The 26,751-nt window shown below is 40.4% G+C and overlaps 1 protein-coding gene and 2 long non-coding RNA genes across 3 annotated transcripts in view; all 3 read left to right on the top strand.

Annotated features, from left to right (window-relative positions):
- Nucleotides 1-1,636: 1,636 nt before the first annotated feature.
- Nucleotides 1,637-12,931, top strand: LOC105393629 (nose resistant to fluoxetine protein 6-like). The gene is made up of 12 exons (XM_048630397.1): nt 1,637-1,751; nt 1,900-2,145; nt 2,379-2,593; nt 3,013-3,230; nt 3,840-3,922; nt 8,619-8,800; nt 9,401-9,552; nt 9,824-9,992; nt 10,488-10,681; nt 10,989-11,136; nt 12,196-12,379; nt 12,921-12,931. The coding sequence occupies exons 1-12, from the start codon at nt 1,706-1,708 to the stop codon at nt 12,929-12,931; spliced, it is 1,848 nt and encodes a 615-aa protein (XP_048486354.1). The 5' UTR covers nt 1,637-1,705.
- Nucleotides 12,932-12,994: 63 nt separating this feature from the next.
- Nucleotides 12,995-14,792, top strand: LOC119691055. The gene is made up of 3 exons (XR_007267781.1): nt 12,995-13,131; nt 13,721-13,830; nt 14,619-14,792. It is a non-coding gene; the product is annotated as an uncharacterized LOC119691055 (long non-coding RNA).
- Nucleotides 14,793-15,442: 650 nt separating this feature from the next.
- Nucleotides 15,443-26,751, top strand: part of LOC119691074 — a 46,677-nt gene continuing 35,368 nt past the window's right edge. The window contains exons 1-2 of the long non-coding RNA XR_005253827.2: nt 15,443-15,601; nt 24,494-24,590. This is a non-coding gene — a long non-coding RNA (uncharacterized LOC119691074). The remainder of the gene's footprint in view (nt 15,602-24,493; nt 24,591-26,751) is intronic.

The raw sequence follows: 26,751 nt of genomic DNA, 5'->3' as shown, positions 1-26,751 counted from the left end.
TTCTGCGTCTTCCACCCATATAATACGTATGTTATTTTAACATATCTATTGCTTTCACATCATCGTCAGCCCGTATATAGTAGAGTACTATTCTATTCTATTCTATTCTCTGTGGGGGTGTTAGTACCTGCACGTAGTAGTAGAGTACTTATAGCATAGTAACTAGGCCTCTAACAAGGAGCGCCACAACACTCTCGGTCCTCGGCCTTCCTCATATCAGCCATTACCGGCCCCTAGGTCATCAGTCCAGCGGGCCGAAGGGCATCATAAGCTTTCTTGCCTGTTCGTGGTCTCCACTCGAGAACCCCTCCGGTCATCGGTTCTTAGGCCTAAATTAGCGCTTTCACATACTTATTTTATTTAAAATAACTCAACCCTCCTCGAAGCTCGTAGCTCCTCAACAGCATCTAGTATTACGCCACTGGTGGATTTAATATGCGACTCCTCCTCATATGTAGTATAATCCTCTTATCTGCTTGGGGGTTGGAGTAAGTAGTATAAAGGATGTTGCAAAATTGGTGTAGTAAGTCGAACGGCAGCAGCTCCCCCTAAGTAATTCTAAACTATACTTTTTACTTTAACGAATAAAATATTAATTCTATGTATATAATTTTATTGCAACTTGACGCTGAGAGTTTTTTCGGATAGTGTTACTCTGTTGTGGCATATGGCAGGAACCAACTAACAATCTCTAGCATTTATACCACTAGTATTATAGGACTGAATCAGTGATATTTTTTCTAAAAATAACACCAATCACTTAACATAAGATATGTAATACATAATGTGTGTTGTTTACATAACAGGTATGAAGGCGGCGTAGCTACAAGAAACAGGATCATGGATCATCAAGATAGTACATAGAGTGCAGGCCTATTACCGTAATGTATGCAACCGCAACTAATAATGATATCACTGTGTTGAATCAGCTTCCTGTATAAAATATCGTCTATAAAAATTATACCTCGCTGTTCCCGCCATAAAAAATAAAACAATATTATTATTAAGACCCAGTTTGTCATTTGAGATGTCAATTTAAATACAACTTTAGTATGCAAGCATCGATGTGATTGGTTAAATTGTAAACAACAATTTAACCAATCACAACACAACACAAACCAAAATATATAATGTATTATACTACATGACAACAAGGTGCACTCTGTGGAGGAGTAGACACAGGAGTAGTATATTGCTACACCATTATGTATATTGTGCACCTAGCACATCCTTGATTCAGGAAAAAACAGATTTCAGATTTTGAGTCTTTATCAATCTCTTGAACCCGCGCCGCTTGGTCGAACAGCTAGTAGATGTTGTTTTGATTGAAGATATTCCACGAATTGTAATGTTTTTGTCGAGTCATCTAGCAGCAGCGAGAATCACCACACCCCACGGTCCTCAGTAAACCAACAGTACCTAGAAATTACCTACTAACACACAAAGCGATAGAACTCGTCTGAATTTCGCACGTCCCTTTTATGGCTCATGCTTACGCCTCTACTAATAGCATGGTAAATAACTAATCTTTGACAAAAAATAGGAAATATTTACACAAGATGACAAGGGTGACCTGTCGTAGAGGTCAAGGTGCCGAACTCTTGGTGCTATTGTCTGTCTCAGCTTTCATCAGTAACTCAAAATATCGCACGTGGTGATGTGTGATTTATTTTTGTGAGGATTTTTGTTAGTTTTAATCGGAAATATGAAGTTATTTTTTCTGTGTTATATTGTGCTTTTGAGCTGTGTTGGTAAGTAGAAAAACAATGGCCTTAATCTTAAACCTATAAGTTTCTACCATGTTACTCATATAAGTACACTCGCAGAGTCATGCCTCAACCGAATTTACTAAATCTCTCTTTCCAAGTCATAATCCAACCAATATCTTCTTCACTGCAGCCATTTCCAACGGATACGTAACAGTTACGAAACCCGCACATTTACCCCCACCGAGCCCGCTGCAGCCGCCAACCACTTCACCATCACCACAAACAAATGACGATCAAAATGGCAATTTCACCCTTGTCATTGAAATAATCGCGGCGGTAAAGCAGCAGCACTGGTTGAAAGATGAACAGGAATGTCTAGACCAGACCATGAGGATGTTGGAGGGAGTTCGCAACTATACGCTTTGGGCCACATGGGGTAAGTTCGAAGGGAATAAATCATAACTTAGAAAGTAAACTGTTTTTTTTCACTGTGTATTTTTATTATTTTGAAATCAATCAAATGTTCAAAAATCTATTGTAAAATCAATTGTTTGGAAAGGAGTATTTAATATACGATTTTAATAAAATATAAGACCTACTGTGACATACAATGAAAAACCAATTTAAGAAAAAAACAGTTCAAAAAATGAACACAAACTTTTTCTCTAGCCTACGAATCCATGAACATCCAGCCAGTGGGCCAGCTCTTCGGCTCGCGGCACCACCTGGGCAACTTCGACGAGTGTGTGGACATGCCCTGGGCAGAGCAGCACCCGGGCCTGCAGACGCAGTACTGCCTCGCTGACGTCCAGTTGGAAGTCGGACCAAGGATGAAGATTAATGGGAAGGTCAATCCTTATTGGTCGACCAAGGAGTTTATGACGGTGAGTGTTAGGACTTCTTACATAAAAATCTGGCCACGTTAAAGCTTAAACTGTTTAAATTAATTTATTTCCTTGATGACATAAACACCACGCCTACCATTGTTGGCATGCTAAGTTATGCTCGTAGGCAAAAAATATTTGGTAGGTACTTCAGCATAATATTGATGTACTCGTAGATAACAACTCCATTTTACGTATGGTGAAACTTCATAAGTCAGCAGCATGAATATCATGATTTATGATTATGTAAGTATGCATAATAGACATTTTCAAACTCCTGAAAAAAGGGCCCTTACGAACCTTTTAAACATGCCAGCGCTACATTGCCTGGCAACTATTAAAAGCTGACTGTTCCGAAAAAAAAACCGATCTACGTACTGATCAAATGTGTACACCTAAGGCAACAATCTTGTCACCAGCAACGCATCCGCTACTTCCGTCCAGTGGACAGCTTCGTGTGGGGTCTGTGCCTCCCCGCCGCCTGCTCCGCTGCGTCAGCACAGAAGTTCGCTTCCGCCATCTTGGAAACCAGCCAGTACGCCCTGCGGGGAGTGAGGGTCAACCTGACCATAGACAACTGTCAGAAGCCGGGTGAAACGGCAGAGTATTGGAGCGACTGGCCGTTTTTGGGATTCATGTAAGTGTTTTAGGCGGATTAAAAAGTAGAGTTATGTTATTGATTCGTCCGATTGCTTATTTTAGCGTGTATGCACTCGTAGAGCAATGCGGATTCGGGTATGTTGATTGATAACTCACTTATAAGTAAATTTATTTTGATAAGACATTCTATTTTTGTACATTTCTCGAATTTATATTTCTTGGGTTCGATTCCCGGTTGGGGCAGATATTCGTTTAAAGACACATATTATTATGTATTCGGGTCTTGGGTGTAGATTTTTATATGTATTTAATATGTGTCTATCTATGTATTTGTGTATATATATCAGCTGTCTAATACCCATATTACAGGCTCTGCCTAGCTTGGGGTCGGATGACCGTGTGTGAGATGTCCCCACATGTAATTTTTTTTTTAAACATGTCACATTCCTTAAAAATCGTCAAAAACAAATTGTTTACTGACTTTTCATAATTTATATTATGAGCTGACTTCTGTAACGACCTATAAGTATTCTAATTCACACTCCATAGTTCCCGTTAATTTCATTATTCCACTGCACAATTATTGCGATCTAGACAACTTATGCAAACAAAGTACCTCCAGTTTACAGTCCATTGTTTGTTTCAGGGCGTTTACTTCCTCTCTGATGATGGTGTCCTTGGTGTGTACGTGGCACAGCGTCACTAGGGGCCACGACCCTGACTCTTACAGTGAGGTTTTTTATGTTACTTAATAAATATGTGGCCTGTATTTTTAAAGCATGTTTTAGCCATATTTTTAGGAACTGTGAGAAGTTATATGTGGTATGTACTTTGTTCAGTTATCAAATAACTGTCATGTAATTACATAGATGTCACTATCCCGCAAACTACATCGCGGTATTAAGTTATCTTTCATGTTAATGACCTTTTGTAAGATACCAATAAACATAAGGCTACCAAGCCTTTTCATGGTCCTTCGAGCCGGATCCAGGTGGATGTGGTCACTGACCACACCGCCTAGTAGTAGGGCCACTTTTTGATCAGGCGCTAGAAATCAGAGACGCATCGTCTCTGAAGGCGTCAACCGGGCGATCCGAGGATCGTTCCGGTAGGGATGGCTGCATCAGCAGTCAAGCTCCGGTGTGCCCAGTGATGGGTGCTAGCAATGGCGCCGCGAGCTGCGCCACCGTCCTATCACTTAGCGACACCAGGACAACATATCAAGGCGCGCTTCGGGTGAACTTAACCGGAGTCAGCAGCCCCAGCATCAGCGGTCCAGTGCACCCGGTGACAGGTGCCAGCGGAGCGTCGTCGTGCCTATCGCCTGCCACTTCAGCGGTGCCAGTGACAACAGAAACAGAAGAAGAAGAAGATCCCATCAAAATTATATTGTAAATTAGCACTTATCAAAATTATATTGTAAAATTTTATGTAAATAACTGTATATACCAGCCACATCTTAAAGCACACAGGATGCATGTAGGTCCTTATCGGCTTGTTATCAAGTCCATGCATCTTGTGGAGTTACCCCCTTGACCTCATGGTGAGGGTGGTAATGAAGAACGTACGTTCTTGGTGGGCGGTATGTTCAGTTATCAAATAACTGTCATGTAATTACATAGATGTCACTATCCCGCAAACTACATCGCGGTATTAAGTTATCTTTCATGTTAATGACCTTTTGTAAGATACCAATAAACACTGCTTCTACTACCAGCGATCCAAACATAAGGCTACCAAGCCTTTTCATACTTAGTACATATTGTAATTAAACGCTACGCAAGTTGACGGTATACGTACTTATGCATGTGCTTATAGGAAAGGCTGCAGATATGCGGAAGTGGCGAATGTTAGCAGGAACTGCCAGGGACCCTATCTCTGCACCGCGGGGTGATGGCACCTGTTATGGGTGATGATTACCTAACAGTAACAGCATAATAAAAAGTATATCACGAAAATAATGGAAGGCTAAGGAATGGGTAACGACGTATATCGTCGCAGTCGTAGAACAGTGACGGATCTGATTTTTTTCGATTTTCGGATTATTGCAGATTCTTCTTTAAAATTTCATTATTTACCTATACAACAAAAGTTTTTTTAAAAATCTTTTATAATAAGCGAAATACAGAGTCGAACACTGACGGTTTTGATTTTTTCGCGTAGAACATGGGCGCTTGTGCCGTCCCGTCGATGTTCAGCGGTGACCCTCACCCCCCGCGACCCGCTCCCGCGCGACGGTTTGTTTGTTCTGTCAGTGTTCTCTGTAGGAGCACATGGAACACGTAATGAGTACTTAAAATGTTTTTTGCTATAATTATTATTTAAAAGGTTCTGTTTTCCATGTAAATATTTTTTTAATACTTCTCCCATAGAACAAAGACGGTCTCTTAAATCCGTCGTTATTCTTGGAACTTTGTTTAAAAAAAATAAAAGCCCTAGTTTTCGCTAAAATCATTGAGAAGTTAGTTATAATTAGGTACGGTGTATTAAAAAAACAAAATTGTTTGTTTGTTAAATTTAGTGACGGTATTTCAAATGCGACTATGTTCTTTGTCCTAACTATTGGTGTTTTGTATATACCGTCATTGTTTTATGGATAAGTGGTAGACGTGTGTAGATAACCGTCGTTATTCTTTGGAATTATTTTAGGATACGTCGTTGTTCTTTCCTAATATTACGTATTTTCAATGGAAAATAAATAAATTTATTATTTTTGCTAATTTATTATGTTTTAAAAACTATGTGCTAAAAAACAATGTAAAATTATGTACTTAAGTACTTTTTTTGTTCATCAACTCTACTGCCAAAGGCAGGAGACGATGGGAGCACGGTACCATGCGGGTAGGTTTGGAATTATGTTTTTCCAGCCATTAGCATGAGTTACCAAACATACAAACCAATTCAGCCGCAGAATCCACATCAAACATTAAATTTCTGTATTAACAGCTACCTCAACAGTTAACAGTTATATCAACTGCAAAGGGAAAGTCCTAGCATCAACCGAATGCTGGTGATTGTCAAACAGCTGAGGATAATGACCATCGCGAAGCAGTTTGAGAGGATCCTTACATGGCTACGGATAAGATGACAGCAATTTCCTTCATTGACTGACCACAATCAGTAAATTCTCTAGCTCTAGGGGTGAATGGCATCGCGGGGGAGTCAACGTGATCGGACAGCAGTGAATTTACTGTTTGCGGGTAGTAAATAATTAAGGAAATTGGTATCATCTTATCCGTAGCTATTTAAGGATCATCTTGAACTGCTTGGGGATGATAATTTTCCTCAGCTGTTTCACAATCACCAGCACTCGATTCATACTGGGGCTTTTCCTCTTAAAAATAGGTGAGCCCACTTTATTCACGTATTAATTTTAGGAAAAATTCCCCGTAAATTCTGTAATTCTCACATTATACTTACTTCTCCATAAAAATGGTGAGAAATCCGACATCGGAAATTATAGACCCGTTAGCTTGACATCACACATGTATAAATAATTCACAATCGCATCCGTCCTCTGCTGAACTAACATAAACTACCAGAACAAGCCGGTTTCCGACCTAGTTATTCTACCGCAAACCCTCTATACACGCTCAATCAGATTATTGAAAAGTTTATAGAGCTTAACACACCACTTTACCATGTATTTATTGACTATACAAAAGGTTTCCACAGTATCTACCATCAAGCAATACTTTCCGCCCTTAACACCACAAAATTCATCCAACCTACATCGAACTCGTTGGTACTATCTACATAAATAGCTCAGCCAACGTGAAATTGGAAAAACCTGGTACTGGTACAACGTTTCCGATTGAAAAAGGTGTCATACAAGGCGACCCTCGCTGTACACGCTTTACAATTTTCCTCAAAGAAGTCTTCAAGAAGTTGACACAGTCCTGGGAGGACAAGGACATCAATTTCGGAAGTAAAAAATAGTCAAACCTCGGTTTTGCGGACGATATTGCCCTATTCTCCCACTAACGCCCGAGCTCCAACTAATGTTGCGAGAGCTATCCACGGCAAGCCTTGAAGTTGGACTAAAGGTGAACCGTTCGAAGACAACAGACATGACCAACAGCACGAAACGTAGGGTTGAGGTAGATAGGCAGGAAATACAATATGTCAATGAGTAATTTATTTGGGCGAGATAGCGTCCTTCGTCGTGGGTGCTAAGACCGCCAAACTGAAGTGAGTAGTATGTCGTATGCAGCCGGATAGGTAGGGTAAAAATGCTACCAAATGGGTAGCCGATAACGGCCGCCGGCACAGGGGCAGACCCAGAAGAAGATAACGGGATGACCTAGACGTGTTTAGTAGGAACTAAAATGAAGAGGCCATGAACAGGAATAGCTGGAAGACCCAGGAAGAGACCTTTGCCCAGCAAAGGGTCACAAATGTCACAATTGAGTTGGGAAACTCCGTCACATATTCTCCTCGGCCATCCCTGATCAGAGAAGAAGACTTTTATCATTAGAGCCTGAATACAAAAGTCTTCTTAAACCAGTGCATCTTGCTAGTGATGACGTATGGGGCAGATAGGTAGGCACTGACGGTAGTACTGGTCCACCGATTTAAAGTCGCTCAGCGTGCTATGCTTGGGGTTTCTCTGCTGGATTGTATCAGAAATGAGGGTATCCGACAGAGGACTAAGGTTACCGACATAGCTGTCAAAATGTGCAAGCTGATGTGGCAGTGGGCTGGCTATATCTGCCGAAGAACCGATAACCGTTGGGGTCGACGAATTCTCGAGTCACAAATAAGGACAACCGTACACTGGTAGCCAGTAGTGGCTGGATGAGGAAGCCCGAGGACCGAGTGTTGTGGAGCTCCTTGGGAGAGGCCTATGTTTAGCATTGGATGATTATTGACTGATGCTTGGACACAAGGGGGTCTTCAAAAAACATTTTAAAAAATAATTGTATTTTGTAAAAAAATTAGGACCTAAACAAAAAATAATTTAGCGCAATCAGCACCCTCCTAAATAGGTTATTTAAAGATCCGTCTTTGAATTTTTCCATAAATATATTCCCTAAAACAACGACGAAAAGTATAATACGCCATTAGATACGCAATAAAAGTCCGTAAAAAAACGACGTATCATATAATGCGATATAGTAGGATACATAGAACAATGACCTATCTGATTTTTTAGGAAACCTTGACTTATTACAGACTAATTATACAGGCTATATTGCAAAAGTCCATTCGTATAATAATGTGACCAAATTTCAAATGAATTGCTTCAGCCGTTTTCATTTTATCGAACAAAACGTTGTTTAAAAACTTTAACTGGCTCTCCTGTAAAGTTGCTGTTTTGCAGATCCGTCATTGTTCTACGACTGCGACGATATGACATTTTTATCTCAACACACCTAAAACTTTTAAGCCCAAACTCGCAGATAAAATCCAACTACACTTCCAGAGTCCTACATAATCCGAGCGTTCTGCATGGTGACAAACTCCAAGAGTCTGACGCGGCGCAGCGAGGACGGGCTGCGGGTGCTGTACGGGGTGCGCTTCCTCAGCATCATGCTGGTCGTGCTGGGCCACCAGATCCTCTACTCCAACATCAGCCCCATCAGCAACGGGTGGACTGCCGATAAGGTACGTGTATATCATTAAGGGCTTGTACACAAAACTGCGTTGAGACGACGTCGCATCGCAAAAACCTGTGACAGTATATCAAGCACTGAAAAACTGTCGAAACAGTTGCAGATTTTTGAGATGCGATGTCGCAACGCAGTTTTGCGTACAAGCCCTAATACAGAAGGTCTAGCAAGACGTGACAAAAATTTTCCGTCGCATTCGCTCTCGAAGCCGCGCGATGTGAGTTAACGCGACGGAAAACTTTTGTCTAGGCCTTCAGGGTGTGATAAAAGTGGTTCAGAAAATCTATAAGGGGTGACTTAGGGGGTCATTCTGAGTAACTTTTATTCTACGACAATATTGTTATCACTCTTTTACAACGCCTTGTAAATGTAAACGTGCGAACCCTTGCCACACCTTGTATGAAATGACGTCCTCACTCACTTTTGCACTTTTCAACGTTCGAAATGCATACATGTTATTACTATATCAACAATACTGAGTTGTTAGCGACTGCAGTGGCTAAGACATTATAAGCATTTTTTTATTTTAAATATTTCAAAAAATATTGATGCAACCATTTTGACTCTTTAATTAAAATAAGTTGATGTTTTCCAGGAAGTGGATTCTGCTTTGGCCTTCTTGTTCATCCACGACGACCTGGTCGTGGACACGTTCTTCTGGATGTCTGGTCTCCTGGTCATGAGGACCTTCCTGTACTTCAAGCGACTGCCCAACGTATTCGCAGTTATCATTAAAAGATACATCAGGTAAGAATTAATTAGTATTGTAACATTGTTTCATTTCCTTCACATACATTACACACTGGGCTGCAAGAACAGGTAAGTTCTACACTATTAATTTCTCCTTTTCTCCTAATCTAAAGTCGTTGTTACAAAAGTGGCCTTGTAAACAGAAAGGCTATGAACCAACGCGTCATCCTGTAAAACTTTTGTGCTATGAAACTTTGAAAATAATCTTATGTCCATACTTATCATTACTTATGTAATTTACGCATATCTATTATTTACCTCTCCCCAGACTAGCCCCAGGCCTGGGCGTGGTACTCTGGTACATCTGCTCGGCGCTGAAGTACACGGGGTCTGGCCCACTGTGGCCCAGCTACACCCGCATGGAGACAGGGTACTGCCAAAAGAACTGGTGGACCAACATGCTCATGGTCAACAACTTTGTGGACACGGCCAATATGGTAAAGTTTATGGTTGAAAGTATAAGTACAAGATACCTACATAATAAGTGGCTAAAATTACCACAGTAGCACCGCGATTTCTTTCAAAACATTGTAGAGTTAAGAGGCAGTACAGAATATAGATTTTTGTAAGAAGATTTCTGCTTATATTTTACAATTATATGTACTTACCTATATATTTCACTATAGCTATTTAGGATACCTGTAGTGTAGGTGTATTATAAATTGTCGACTTCACGCTTCCCAGTGTACTTTTAGGTTGAATATAATATACCAAAGATGACGTTGGTGTCAGACGGTATTTCTTTTTGTACTTTTGAAGGTGTGTAATTTTCTATAGCTGATTATGTCACACTTCTATTGTGTTTAGCTAAAAACCTTTGTTAGATATTTTTTTCTCAAAATATCAGTAAATAAACTTCGGCTAATTTTCTTTTGTGCGATTCCTTTACCATTTAGTCTACTCCATCACTAAACCCACATACCCTATTTCAGTGCTACCTCAACACCTGGTACATCCCGAATGACTTCCAGATGTTTCTGATAGCCGTGGTGTTGTTCTGGATCTGTTGTCTGTGCAAGATGGCGGGTAAACTGCTGTTGGTGGCTGTAACTATCGCCTCTGTTGTCACTCCAGCGACCATCACCTACTATTATAATCTGACTCCGCTGCAGCTTATGAGTTTTGAGTAAGTGAATGTTTTCTTTTTGGTATGTAAGAGTGGAAGGTCCAAGAGACCGATGTCCTATTACAAAATAGGTAACAAGTGGCAACTAGTGAACCCACCAACCTGCAGTGAACTATTTAAATAAGTTGATGTTATGAACTAGCACCATACGTAGGAAATGGTGCAAACTTTTATGATATGAAGTCCAAACTTAGGAGCGGAGTTTAGACCTTGGGGATATTCACAAATGTTCCATTCTAGAGATCCAGGTACTTACAACGCAGATAATAGAATAGGCCTTTTTACTTATCAGTGTATCAACTTTCAGCGAACAACAGATGAGTAGGAAGGGTGGGCAGCTGGAAGTGTTCTACATCAAGGTCTACAACAGATTCGGGGCCTACCTGGTGGGATTAGCGACTGGGTACATCTTTGCCACCTTCAAGCCCACTGTGGAGAAAAATAGAGTCTCTAAGGTAATTGTTTTAAGTATCTACTTGTTGGCAATTATGGCTTTCTTACTTATCGTATAATGTATAATGCTACATTTTTAAAAAAAATATAGGATGTACTATTGAATTGGTACAGACACCACATATACAATGTGTTGTTTTTCGAACCCGACAAACTTTAAGGGTGTATTCTACGAGTGAAACTTGTAACTTCTATTCTATTCTATTCTATTCTATTCTCTGTGGGGGTGTAAGTACCTGCACCTGGCTCTCTCGAGTGGAACCTTTGTGCATATCCCCAAGGTCTAAACTGCCTTCCTAAGCTTGGACCATTTCCCACCACGCTGGTCCACTGCGGGTTGGTGGGTTCACATATCTAGATGTGCTAGATCTAGATATGCAGGTTTCCTCACGATGTTTTCCTTCACCATAAGAGCGATGGTATACATTGTACTTAAGTTAAAAGAACTCATTGGTACATGTCAGCGCCGGGATTCGAACCCGCATCTCTTGATTGAGAAGCGGGCGTTCACCCGACTGAGCTACCACCGCTCCTTGTAACTTATTTCATGTAACTTTTTAGCAGTTGTGCATAATTTTATTGAATAGAGATGACTTTTTGCGGATAAAATCATTTTATTTCATGTCCGTAAAGCGTTTAAATCTCGAGATATGATTTTTTATGAAAACATAAAAAATGATTTTTTTATAAGTATAGATACCTACTTAAACTTTAAAATGGCTGCCATTTCTAGAATATTGAGATTTGACCCCACATATGGGGGTGTTTTCTCGATGAAATCACTCGTAGAATACACCCTTTAAGTTTGTAGGGGTCGAAAAACAACACATTGTATAAGATGTCAAAAAAGGGTACTGTTAGCTGAAAGCGGTTGTGCGATTCTATGGTGAGCCACTTTATTGAAGATGACAAGCTATTCACCCCTTTTTCGGCTTACTATATGACGAACTATATAAACCTGTATAAAATTTTGTAGTGCGATTTCCTCGGATCTGTTAAGTCGCTCCACAAAAGGTCAAAACCAATCAAGAATCCACCCTTAAACGGCACATCTCTCGCAGACAACAGCCATATCCGGGGCAGCATCAGGCCTGGTCCTCATGCTGGCAGTCCTGCTGTCCGGGGCCAAGCTGCACCAGGACGGCTGGGGCGCGGTGGAGGCGGCGTTGTATGCTGCCCTGAACCGCCCCGCTTGGTGCCTGGGGTTAGCGCTGGTCGTGCTTAGCTGCGCTTATGGAAGTGTCCGTGAGTGTTGTGAACGGTTTTGTTTTTAAAATAAGAATAAAATAGACTGTCGATGGGATGACCAGTTGCCCAGCTAAATCAATGACGTTACAATAATTAGGTGATACTTTTTTGGCCATAGAGGTTTTGTGGCACATAGATATAGTATTATATTCTCTCATATAGATACCACCAAAATATAAGTAATCCAATAAAAGCTGACTCGAAGGCTCATTATAAATTATAATTAATAGACGACCGAATGGCGTAGTGGTTAGTGACCCTGACTACTGAGCCGATGGTCCCGGGTTCGATTCCCGGCTGGGGCAGATATTTGTTTAAACACAGATATTTGTTTTCGGGTCTTGGGTGTTGATATTTATATTTAGTATCTATCTATCTATGTATTTGTGTAGATATATCAGCTGTCCGACACCCATAACACAGGTTCTACCTAGCTTGGGGTCGGATGGCCGTGTGTGAGATGTCCCCACATATTATTATTATTATTAATTCAGTTACAACATTTTTTTTTATATTAGCATCGCTTTTTCCTCCCTAGAGTATGCTTAAAAGCATGGTAACCTATGATAAATCGAAAGAAAAAAAAACTAAATACTTGTCTTCCAGCAATAATAACCCCGTTCCTATCCTGGTCGCCGTGGGTGCCGCTGGGCCGCCTGGCGTTCGGCGTGTACCTGGTACATGGACTCATCATCTACCGCAACACATACGTCACCAGAAACCTGCTGCAGCTCGACAAACCCACTATTGTGAGTAGCCAAGTGTTGGCTGTCAGTAGGTTAAGTCATTGAGAAGATTTTAATACAGGTTACACACTGCCGAGCAATGAAAAAGCTCATATATGTCAATGGAACTTTTTCATTGCTTGTGAATGTAGTAATATTTTTTAAGTATATGTATAGGTACACCGTCCTCTAATATGTTACTTTGTTTCCAAAATATATAAGATTTTATTTTAGACTTTTGATTGATGATTTTTTAATCTAAGCCAAATTTTCCTATTTCTAGGCAACGCGTTGAACTCTTTTGTATGAACTATTGTTAAAATTAATGCCCTTCCAAATTATGTATTATATTTATTCTATTACTTACGTACCTTACAAAGAATTTAAATTATGTTTTTGGAATAATTTAAGTCCGCAAAAAAGAATAGATCATAATGGAGGTTAATTTTCAAAAAATATATTTCACTTACAAAACGAGGTTTTTCATACTTTATTAGTTTAAATAAAGTTTTAAATTTAAAAAACTCTAAGTTGTGTTGTAATATAATTTTGCTAATGTATTATTCTTTGGTGTACAAATAAAGAGTACTCTATCTATCTTACCTCATTACAGACATCAGCCTACCTGGGCGTGACGGTGATGAGTTTGTTCATCTCCTACCACCTCTGGCTGCTGGTGGAGGCTCCCGTCAACAACCTGTTCATGCTCGCCTTCATACCCAGGTATTACAGTTCAGCTAGATGGGGTGACGACTTGCGAAAAGTGGCCGGTCATGATTAGATACGGAAAGCTATGGATCGCATCCAGTGGCGTGCTTTGGGAGAGGCTTACGACCAGCAGTGAATTGCTATGGCTGATGATGATGACTGACATCTCAACGAATGCTGGACATCAGCACCGATTTCACAGCGATAGTTGACATAGCCTGTAACCAGCTTTCTACTAGGTAAGCCAAAAGGGCGTTCTGCTAGCAATATCCTTTTTGCAACATCATGTATTATTAATAAAACAATATACTTCCAATTTCGTGATAATTTCTCAAAAAATCAAAAGGAAGTGACAACATTTCTTCACATCCGCTAATTTTTTTTTCGAATCAAACTTATATCACCTAATAAGTGAAGTTTTAATAGAGAGTGTGCGTCACTCGTGAGAAATAATGCGAGTGGAAGGTTTCAGAACTAATTTGTCTGATTATGTTAGTCAATAGTAAATTAATCGATGCAATTCTTATGTAAATTAATAATTGATGGCACTTATAGCTGTTGGCAATCGTGCGTCATGCATGGGAAAGGATGGTGAACTCCGCAACCTTGTATTGTATCGGCAATATCCTCAGGTTGGCTGGTAGATATTTCAGATAAGCCTGCCTTTAATTAATATAAAATTTATGTTCCTGTCAGATAAAACGCGTTAGATGAATCATGAGCAACCAAAGACCCTTCTGTTTCAGCCTCTACATTTGTATAAGTATCATTATGTACTTACCTATATTGTGTTGTTATTCTAGGCACCTCCTAAAGAAGATAGAAGCAAGAGAATTAACCGAAGAGGATATCAACCCGAAAGCTAATGGAATAACGAATAACCACAAGCAAAGTATGACGGACACTGTACCTGACAAACAAGTGTAACTATAGATATTAAATATTTTAAAAATAAAACAATTTATTATACGAATTTATATGATCTGCAATTTTATTTCATGAAACCTTTCTGACTGAAAATCCTATAAAAGAGCCATCTACAGAAATACAATGATACCATTAAGTTCATAGGTTCAGTCAGTGAGCTCTTGTTTCATGGATCGTCGGCTGGAATTCTGCAAACTTATTAGTTTGCACGCTGTAAACTAGATGGCGAAACCGTCTAGTTTTTCAATTGGAACCGGTTCCACAGTACACCCTGTTTACTGTACGAGTATTCTAACTAGCAGAGGATTTATCTGAAATCTTGTTTGATAACAGACATAAAAATACAGTAAGAGATAAAGATATTAAACAACAGAGATGCATTTGTAGGTATGTGTTATTTTTATTAAATATATCAAAAAGGTGCAAAAAGGTAGTGTTTGCATGAAACAAATGTTTCAGCATTGAGGTATCGCCAATGTTCTGCGATATATGAGGCAAATTGACATTAAAGTAAGAATCTAAGTTTAGCTCTGCGCTCGCCTTAGCTGAAAACCTACAACATGCTGCAACATTCGCCAAGTCACGGCATGACGTCACTGCGCCGTGTAGCAGCGAAGCGCGACTTGGCAGCACACATCCACATCTCACATCACAATGACATAATTGGCGGGGGGGAGGCGCGGGGCGCGCGGCGCATGCGCGGGTTTGACGGCCAAGGTCGAGGGCGAGTGCGCCGCGCGCCGCCGCCGCGGCCGGCTCGCTCCGTGAGCGGTGCTGCCCCCTACACCCTGGCGCCTGGCTCCAACCTACGAGCCTACCCTTGAACCACCATGCCAGCCAGCCCAACATCTGATCTCAGGTAAATATTTTATTCAATCTGTAAAAGCCAGTTTCCAATGTTGTGTAATGTTTGTAATCAAATCAGTAATCAACATGTAGGTACCGAGACCGGGTATGTACAGTTTGCGAGTGTATAGGTGAGGTGTTAGCGTGCGTCATGTTATAGCACATACCTAAATACGCGAAGAGACTGAGATCTCTATTGATTTTGTGTTCTGAGCCGGCCTTTGTGTTTGGTTGCAGTATCAAATCTGTAGACGTTTATCGCTGGGTTACTGAAATAGAGGGCAGAAACTTCATAAACGTATAATCGGAAATTGAAAACTATTCTTACAAATTTTAAGCTACCTCAGCTTTTCGGTACCTAATGTATTACGTTCAAAATCAAGTCTCTCTACTAAAAGATTTTTCAGGGCCTTTGTCGAAATATTACTACTTACCAATTTTTCATTTAAAAACTAACCGCCTATTTTTTTATTGTAGTGAGATTTTGGTAGATTATTGGTGTGTAACTGTGTACCTATTTATTTACCGAAATAAACATGTTTCTACTTTTAATATCCATTCCGATGTATAATATCAGAGGAGGAGCGCCATTTGCACATACACAAATACAGGGCGTTGCAAATGTGGTAGGTACAGTAAGACAAAAAGGGTGACTCAGGGGCTGACTCAGAGCCTCATTCTGATAAACTTTTGTTCTTTGGCTTAGGAAAGTACTAACGATTTTCGCTTGCTAATTTCCCCATAGAAACATCGTTTGTCACGAGATCTCTTTTTTACCAATTTCCAAAAGTCGTAGAACAAAAATTGATCCTAACCTTTCCTGCCTACTATACCACTTTTATATGAACATATATGTAGGTATATCAGCCCCGGCCGGGAATCGGGCTCTTCAGGCAGTGTATCCATCCAAAGTGTGTGTGTGTGTGTGTGTTTGTGCATATGTGAACTTATCCCTATGTAGGTCAGAAGAAGAGGGGTGCGGGGGGATGAACAAGCCGAGTAGGGGCAACTTCATCATGACTGTGTATATTTTTGAAAAAGAAGATATAGATGAGAGAGTTTATAGATCTTACAGTATACGCCAAATCACATTTGCGAGTACTTGCCTATCTCATATTGTATCAATTTTGTATTTATAACGCTGTTATCGATAAATGAAAATGAAAATGTTTTAAAAACATAGTTTAACTTACATAACAACATACTGTGATCCTCACACTAGGTGACACCTGTGTTCGAACTTCGAATAGTAGGCGTGTTTGCCACAAAACGGAAATTTTATTCGACCATTAGGTATACTATATGAAACCAATATACTTACCTACAGAAAAAAATATTGGAGGGTAACTCGAATCAAACCCCTGAGTGATCAAATAACTCAATTGGAGGAGTCGACAAGGGGTGCTCTAGCCCCTTGACACAATTTTGGTTCATTTTATGTACTTATACCCGTACAGGACATAACCCAATAAATAAACTTCAATAATATAGTGAGATGGCAAATGATACAGAACATCAGCATACACAGACTACCTGCTACCGTAACACCACCGATAGAACTTGTATGAATCTGACAGATGTTTGACTTATAAGCAGGGATTATAGATTGCCAATGTGTCGGTGGTGATAAGGGCCCTCGGAATAGCTCTGTGGTTCCCTGAATATCCCAGGTGCCCTGTATCGATCGCTTTAACCACGTAGGCTGTACGAGTATTTATTTATGAACGCTTTATTGTACGTGCTCAGAGCGGTGGTCCTGGTAGCTCAGTCGGGTAAGCGCCCGCTTCTCACGCCAGAGATGCGAGTTCGAATCCGGCGCTGACATGTACCAATGAGTTCATTGAATTTAAGTACAATGTATACCATCGCTCTTACGGTGAAGGAAAACATCTGGAGGAAACCTGCATATCTAGATTTAGCACATCTAGGTATGTGAACCCACCAACCCGCAGTGGACCAGCGTGGTGGGAAATGGTCCAAGCTTAGGAAGGCTGTTTAGACCTAGGGGACAAAGGTTCCACTCGAGAGAGCCAGGTGCAGGTACTTACACCCCCACAAAGAATAGAATAGAATATAATTGTACATGCTCTTCCTAGTTTGGGGACGGATGGCCGTGTGTTAGATGTTCCCAGATATTATTGTACTCATTCCAAAATGGCCAGACGGACCTATCACGTGAGTGGCTCTTACGAGTTCTCTCTGACTACCCCTTAGGAGATTACAGTCGTGAGCATAATGTATGTAGATATTACAACTATTGCAGTCGTTACCGTCACGGACTACTCTAGGAAGATAATATATTTAAATAACTAAAACCAAGGAACAAAAGTACTTTTCTAATTAGAAGACTGAAAATAAAATAGAACAACTATATCTAATTGAGAGATAATCGTCAGAAAAGGGAAAATTCCTAAGGTGACTCGGATCCCAACGGCATTTCGTTACCTTTACCCATCCCCTCAATCATCGATACCCTCTCCGGACAATGTTTACCCGACACGTGTAAACTGAGACGTTTTTAGAACTCTCTCGGGTATGGCACGTTTACTTCTGAGTAGGGACTTACTTTGTTGCCAGATGATTTGTTTGCTCTTGAGGAAAAGTTGTTGGCAAACGTTACTTTGATTAATTATTAATGAAAGTTATTTTACATGAGAGGGAAAAAATCATTTTTTTCTTGTTTTAGAACTTACGGAAATTGGACAAAACCAAATAAAATTAGTGGTTCAAAGGAATAAAGCGAATCTGTACAAAATACGGTACGGAGCCGGTCGCCGTTGGTGAGGCAACAATCGAAGTTGTGCAAGAATATGTCTACCTCGGGCAGACTATTCGGCTAGGCAGAAGCAACTTCGACAAGGAGGCTGCAAGGCGCATCCAACTGGGTTGGGCTGCATTCGGGAAACTTCGTCACATATTCTCCTCGGCCATTCCTCAGAGCCTGAAGACAAAAGTCTTCAACCAGTGCGTCCTGCCAGTGATGACGTATGGTGCAGAGACGTGGACACTGACGGTAGGACTGGTCCACCGATTTAAAGTCGCTCAGCGTGCTATGGAGAGAGCTATGCTTGGGGTTTCTCTGATGGATCGTATCAGAAATGAGGTTATCCGTCAGAGGACTAAGGCCTCGGTCTCCTATTTTCGCCGCAGGTCGCGTCCAGCGTCACGCCGTAGGCCGTGTCACGATGCTCACTATAGAATTGTACTGATGCGGTCTCCCTCACACGCCGACGTTGGCGCGTAGATCTAGTGAGCATCGTGACGCGTCCTACGGCGTGACGCTGGACGCGACCTACGGCGCGTAATAGGAGACCCGGGCCTAAGGTTACTGACATAGCTGTCAAAATATGCAAGCTGAAGTGGCAGTGGGCTGGTCATATCTGCCGAAGAACCGATAACCGTTGGGGTAGACGAGTTCTCGAGTGGAGACCACGAACAGGCAAACGCAGCGTGGGACGCCCTCCTGCCCGCTGGACTGACGACCTTAGGCGGGTGGCGGGTAGTGGTTGGATGAGGAAGGCCGAGGACCGAGTGTTGTGGCGCTCCTTGGGAGAGGCCTATGTCCAGCAGTGGATGACTATTGGCTGATGATGTACAAAATACCAAATTTCTAAATTTCGGTTCGAAAACAAATTTGGGACTATTGGTTAGTACATTATCCAAATGGATCGTTGCAGGAAGCAACCAAACGATTCGAAACATAATATAAAGTAGTACGCAGACTATTTCAAATGTGATATACTAAGCCGAAAGGGGTTGACTCAGGGGCCATCCTAAACAACTTTAGCTCTACAATTTTGGAAATTCGCGAGAGAAAACAGAAACCAACAAAGTTTCTATAGAAAATTACCCCCTGAGCCACTGTTTATAACAGTCCCCATTTACCTCTAGTGTATATTTTTATAAAATTACCAGGCTCTCATAAATATAAAGAGCTGTGAAGTAAACAATGTGAAGAGCCGCCAGCTGAGCGCGCTGTATCGATTACAGGGCAAGGGCAAGGCCGCCCACGCCGGGGCAGGGCGGGGGCGGGGGCGGGGTGAGGCGGGGGCGGGGGGTAAGCAAACAGCGGGGAGGGGGTGACATTTACAGCTCTTGAAGTGCAGCGCTGGGACGCTGGCTTTTCACTGGAAAATGTAATTTGGTGACTGGGGAATGCTTTTATTAAAATTCAGCTTCAATATTAAAATGTGAAAGGTTATTGGTAGGTGTGTTGAAAAAGGGTTACCAAATCATTATTATTCAACAACAATTTCCGATAAAATAACTTTAATACAAACAGTTAAACCAAGTACGAATTCATCAGAATTCAAATATGTACTTAAATAGTACTGTTTTCCTAATCCAATTACAATACTTGTGAAAGTAATACAAAAAACGCAAAATAACTTTCCTTTATGTTCCAAAAATAGACAGCACCCAATGTTGTAAAGCCGAGGCGGGTCCTGAGGTTTATTAATTTTTTATAGTTGTTTGCGTGGGCGCTGGGTGCCTAACTTTAGAGTATCTTTTTCACGTTCCGAGAAGTTTAATGCTAAATTTTAACGCCCACGCTTCCCGAATGAAAACTACACCTAATATTTTTTTAAATGCCTACCTAAAATAAAAGTATTTATTTATAGATACCAACTTAAATAATTTGCTACTTGCTAAAAGCTTTTTGCTTTTTTTGTTTTTGTGGATTTTTGGTGTGTGCTGTGTGGTGTACCGAATAAAGAATTTTTATCTTATCTCTTATCTAGTAGTAGTAGTTACTAGTTTCATAATTTTATCCTATTTTATACTAGCCGTCTATTTCACAGATTTTCAACCATAATTTCAAATAGTGTATTTTTTTTATTAACAAGCTCTAAGCAGCATATCGCATGAATCGTATGATCGACGATCATTGATCGTATCTAATCAATAAAGTGTTGGTATATTTATAAAGCTTCATTAATGCATAATAGGTGACCCTTAAAGATAATGAGATAGATATGTATAGATACGTTGATACACAGATATCGAACATTTATTCTGAACAAGTCTTATGTTCGGAAAATCTGAATATCTTTTAATAAGTTAGTGAAAGTTAATTTCAATTATATCATTTTAAGAATAATCCATATTTTAGATTACAGCAGTGTTTCCTGAAGAATACTTAATATACGTGGATACACATAAACAAAAATATCACAATTTTGAATGACTCGACAGTCCATGAACCATCATTTGCCAATTTTTGTACTAATTAATTTGCCAGTTCATCTTTATCGCTCAGTTGGCACACATACAACCTGAATACAATTTATTTCTTAAATGATAAATATGAAAATTGTTCCACGTGTATAAGCTTATTTCTCATTATTATAAATTGTATTAGGTATACCGAGAAAGTCGTTGCTTTTGCTAGACATTTTGTACCAAGGATCCCGTGTCCCGTGTAAAGGAATAAAAACAGTCTATTTCATAACCAAACTAATATGGGACAATTCCAACCTGATTAATGGTATCCGAAATATGTGCAACATTCCCAACAAATACTTCGCAAATACTTTCTGTAAATAGTGAATGGAAGCCGTGGGCGGGCGGGCGGCGCGCGGGGCGGGCGGCTGACGCGCATCCAGTTGCAATCGATAACCAGCTCTGTACCCATAACTATATACTGGACATCCGCTCCGGAAAGATAGATAAGGGATGGTTAATTGTTTACGCTAATCCTTATCCATATTATTGCATATTGAACATAAAGTAATATAAATGCGAAGTATTTGTCTGTGTCCTTCTTATGATCCTAATAAGCTGATTACCTAACTTTTTATGATTCTGAGAAAGTTACATACAAGTTCACTAATAATGTTGAGACTTCAAAAGGGGAAGACAGGTGATGCTGAGTAGGTACCAGCAGGATGATTAAAGCCTGATGATGTTGATGGGCATTGCTCCCAGGGAGCGCGAAAATATTATTTTTGATGTGTTTTCTTTCAAACAATAAAAAATTTAAAACAATTACAATTTAAAATTTAAATTCATCTTATACAGCCCTCATTTACTATGAGTATTCCTACACTACCTAAAATTTAAGTACGTAGTCCGATACAGTACTTTTAATACTTAGGTAGCATCTACTTAAAATGTCGTTTAAAGTTATATGAAAGGCTGTTTTATTTTTTTCATCTACGTTGTAATACAATCCAACTTTCTGGCCAAGGGCCAACCATTTTACTACTCATAAAATGTAACGGTGCTTGTACTTAATTGCCTTACTTAATTAAGTATTTTATGTTTTATTACGAGCAAGGATCAACGATAACATAGCTTCATACTAAAATAAATAATTAAACATCATCATCATCATCATCAGCCAATAATCATCCACTGCTGGACATAGGCCTCTCCCAAGGAGCGCCACCCGCCTAAGGTCGTTAGTCCAGAGGGCAGGAGGGCGTCCCACGCTGCGTTTGCCTGTTCGTGGTCTCCACTCGAGAACTCGTCTACCCCAACGGTTATCGGTTCTTCGGCAGATATGACCAGCCCACTGCCACTTCAGCTTGCATATTTTGACAGCTATGTCGGTAACCTTAGTCCTCTGACGGATAACCTCATTTCTGATACGATCCATCAGAGAAACCCCAAGCATAGCTCTCTCCATAGCACGCTAAGCGACTTTAAATCGGTGGACCAGTCCTACCGTCAGTGTCCACGTCTCTGCACCATACGTCATCACTGGCAGGACGCACTGGTTGAAGACTTTTGTCTTCAGGCTCTGAGGAATGGCCGAGGAGAATATGAATAATTAAACGTCTGAAACTAAAACCTGAGGATAGCCATTGTGGTAATAATAATTTAATTATGCCACTGATTTACTGTTAGTCTGAAAATGATGGTGGTTTAACCCAGCACCAATATCAGCTGTTGAAACCTACAGGCTTTCTGCACTAATATAAAACAAGGGGACATGTAAAACGATTGGAGACTGCAGGGAGCCACATCAGAAACTTTACCCCATCCCTGAATAGAGTAGGTTAAGATTTCATTTAAGGTACGAGTAACTTAAAATCTTAGGTAGATTAAAATATACTCATGTAATGTAACAAGTACTTAACATAAGTACATAATCCATGAAAAACAAAAGATTCCGACCTATCAAGAAAAAACAAACGAAGATAGATTTCCCTTCGGAAAGCCAATTAAATTATTAATTCAAACCCACCAATCACAGCTAAGAACAGCTTACGCAACGTCGCCCCATCGAAAACCAATTTGGAATTTCGAATTCGTCTTTCAAACGGTTAACATTGAAATAAAGAACGTAATTAATATTTCAATGTTGGCACCATCCCCGAGGGAGTGCTGGACCGGCTGCGCGCGTCGCCACATCGATCCCGCGCCCCTCTAGGGGGCAGGGGGTGAGTGGGAGTGAGGAAGGGGGGATATCTCCCAGGCTCGTGCTACATGTATTATTATCATCATCGCTGCAAAATGTTTCACGAACTCATTTCGTAATGCAATGTTACACAGCCTCTTTGGTGAGATTGAAGTGGGACCTAGCTGCCTGGCCTCGCATATTATTATTTAACTTTAACTTACATTCTGGCAAATCTTTCAGTAATACTCGTTCTCGTCTTTCAGTAAGAACTTCTGTAGAAGAACTTTGCAGAATTAATTTTGTTTTCTGTTCACATCACACTTAAAATGTTAAATAAAAGAAAATAAAACTTAAGTACTACTTATTTCGCTTGCCTGAAAGAATATTACAGTTAATCGTATCACTTGATTCTCACCACCCATCCCTCAATAGATATTTTTTATTATTGAAAGATTTCCCCCTTCACTAAAAGCACTAGGGCAACGACAATGATATTCCTATCCTGTCCTGTACATCCGCGAAGTTCAAGCAGTCTTTATGCATTCAGCACACAACACGCGGGCACGTCTACACGACTCGAATCGGGAATCTCCAAGAACAACGTAGGCCGGCGGCCGCGACCGCAAGTCTTTCATTCTTTTACGAAAGGGGAATCACATAAATGACGTAACTTGTGAAACAGCAGCATTGTATATAAATAATGTTTCGAGTTTTTAAGCAACAAAATATTAACAATATTTTTTCCTAATGTAAGTATTGGGTTTTATCTTAGTTTTCCCAATTTAATTTCAAAATTAACTTACTGTATTCAACTTTTAGCAACACCCTGTAAGTACTTTAAGTAAGTATATAATGGAAAATGCCGTTGCCAATAATTAATAATTACCAAGCAAATAAAAATAAGCAGACACCTAATGAAATTCGAGTCATGAGCAAACTCTCGAGTACCATTAATTTTTTGTTCGCGATCCGACGTTACATCAGATGTTATCCGTCGACTGGACCATTCGTCTTCCATGAGCTAAAATTAGAACCACCAAGCATCATGGAGTTGCCTACTTAATACAGTAACCGCGGCATTGTTTGTCTATCTAGACGGGTTTTGTGTTGTATACTTACTTACTAAGTAATTTCTTCATAAATACTGAAACTTCAAAACTAAAGTATCGTATCTATCTGTATTCATATATAAGTATACTTTTCGTATCTACCTATAAACATCAAGAGCTGAAAGGAAATGCTCTGGTCCCTACATGCATATGGTGTAGTTGGTCGGCCGCGCGGAGCGGCGGGCGCGGGGCGGTGCAGGCAGCTGCACGCCCCCCGCGCGCCCCTCCCGGCCCATTGCCAAGTTCAATGCCAAGGTCATGAGCGCGCGAATGCGCTTGCGCGCCGCAATGCAGGAGCGGCAGGCGGCGCGGCGGGAGCCTCAGTGCCGCGCCGCCCGCGCCGCGCGCCGCCGCGCCCGGCCCGGCTGATCAAGGTCAACAACAGCCTGCCTCCTCACCTGCACGGCGTCGGTGGACACTCAGGACTCACGTGCACCTGTTTTTCCAGGTTATTGTGGTGGTTGGCTCCCGGTGGGTGACGTGTCGGTAGTGGGGGCCGGCTGCCGGTTCCGCGTCCAGTTATGCAACATCCAGCATCCGCGTCGGTGAGTACTCATTACTCTCGTATTATTTCATTTACTTTATTAAAATTAGATTCCAGTATTTTTCATCTAGAAATTCGAAGGTAGGTGAATAATTTATAATCGCAACGGTTAACAGTTAATTTTCGAAACCAGGTCCTTAAAATGGAAAATGTTTTGGTAGGAGGAAACCGTCGAGTTATCTTGGAAAACCACAATTCACATGCCGACTTACCGAGGCACATAGATCGGCCATATTTGTTCTAGACATTAGTGATCAATACATACACCTATGTGTATGTGAGGTTAGTTAACTAAGTCTATAGTATATAGTCAACTAAGTCTTATCACTTGTGTGCTACAATTTCAAATACAATGCCCACTTTACATGAATAATCATTAAAATCGACCGGTGTGATATTTTATCATGTTCTTACCATTACAATTATAATTTCTACACTTTTGAAATACCCTCAATCCATTAAGGGTTTCATCAAATTAAATGTTCTTAAACTTCTTAAGGACACGTGATCAAGCAATTTATCCAAGAATGCCAGTCCTCGCAAAGCTTCTTCGTAAAGTTAGCAAAAACGAGAAAAAGTTTCCAAACCCAGTTTCCTTGTTCGTCTCAAACGTCAAGGACTCAAGGGCAGCCAGCCACAGGGCCAGTGGGTCCCGGCAGGGCTGGCACCCAAGCTCCAGGGAAACCTGTTCTCTGGTCTCTAGCACCACATCGTCGAGGATACATTGCTTAGAAAAAGACAAGAATTCCTAAAAGTTTTTACATTTAAGGATTTAACTGACCATTCCCAAACTTAAACGCAAACCAATTATCCGTTTCAGATAACCCACATCCCAAACTAATTTATGAAATTACTAAAACGTCCAGAGACAACCCTACTCCCAACGCAACTTGTATCCTGTTGTATCTCAGCACAAAAACTGTCGAATACGAGAGTTCAAGGCAATCAGGTGATCGCACAGACCAATTTGCTCTTTAGCTCTTCGAGATAGGAATCGTTTCAGCTGAATGACACAGCAAAGCCGAAAAGACGATGCGAAAAATAATATGAAATTACTTAATGATTTCGCCGCCACGCCAGACTACTTAGGTACCTATACCTTCTGCTTAGATGGCCCTCAAATTGATATTTTTGTCTTGTTTGTTTGACAATTGGTTGGTTTAAGGCTTCTTTTTACCTTGAAACAATGAATCCTGGAATTACTTTATAATTTATATTTTATTTGCGTAACTTTATTTTACAATATCGTGTTCTGTATTGGATGGATTCTTTCTGGCTATAGATGAGCTTAGGAAGACATTAAATTATTTCTACGGTACAGACTTATTGTATGATATGTAATACTTAAAGAACATTAAAATTAGCAAACAACGAGACGATAGTATATTGAGCATCACAAAAACTAATGACGATGACGTCATGTTGCGTTAGAGGAACTAATGTTTAATTATCTTTGAACATACCATCATCAATGTACTTTGAAAAATATATCTATTCGTTTCAAGTGTTTATGCACTTCAATGCATTCATTATTTGATTACTATTTGGTGTAAAACTGATAAAGAACAATAAGTAATTGCTATCTCGTGGCGTTATGGGAATAATCACCAAAGATTCTTCATGGCTACTTTCCGCTTACTGAAAGATTAACATGCTTAACCCACTGACGGACACTGACTGCATTTGACGTCCACCACACTTTTAGAAAAAAATCACAACGTCGAATGCAGTCCTCGCTATTTTTCTAATTATTTCAACAACGGTCAATGCAGTCCTCTTTTACCTAGAGTTTGTATGAAGACCATCTTGTTGTGCTTTATTTGGAAGGATTTCAAAGTTATATGTGCACCCAGAGTACCTTTTTTTCACACAGCAATAAGTTTTCATACAGAAAAAAGTGTGAACTCACACGCACACAACGGTCATTGACGTCGTGTTTTCTTTACTGCGCCTAGGCAGTGTGCCGGCATGTGCACCAGCAAATCAACACTCAACTCCCATACAAAAATGTTGTGCGTTTTTATGAATTTCACCGTTAATCTAGTGTACATCAATGTGTTAACATCAAATGACCCAATAATAATCATCAACTAACAATCGCTTAGAGCTGAACTTAGGCCCATGCTAGTTATGAATAATGAAATAATAAGTATGTACATATC

Source organism: Plutella xylostella, chromosome 25 (genome assembly GCF_932276165.1).
Source record: "Plutella xylostella chromosome 25, ilPluXylo3.1, whole genome shotgun sequence".
Classification (NCBI taxonomy): Eukaryota; Metazoa; Arthropoda; class Insecta; order Lepidoptera; family Plutellidae; genus Plutella; species Plutella xylostella.
Note: the sequence above shows the minus strand (reverse complement) of the source record. Positions and strands in the feature narration are given on the sequence as shown.

What these genes read in the sequence shown, in the direction of transcription:
- LOC105393629 (XM_048630397.1), top strand. Translation starts at nt 1,706, where the DNA reads ATGAAGTTATTTTTTCTGTGTTATATTGTGCTTTTGAGCTGTGTTG. An exon ending in TGTGCTTTTGAGCTGTGTTG is followed by an intron (nt 1,752 to 1,899) that starts GTAAGTAGAAAA and finishes TCTTCACTGCAG; the next exon opens with CCATTTCCAACGGATACGTA. An exon ending in TACGCTTTGGGCCACATGGG is followed by an intron (nt 2,146 to 2,378) that starts GTAAGTTCGAAG and finishes CTTTTTCTCTAG; the next exon opens with CCTACGAATCCATGAACATC.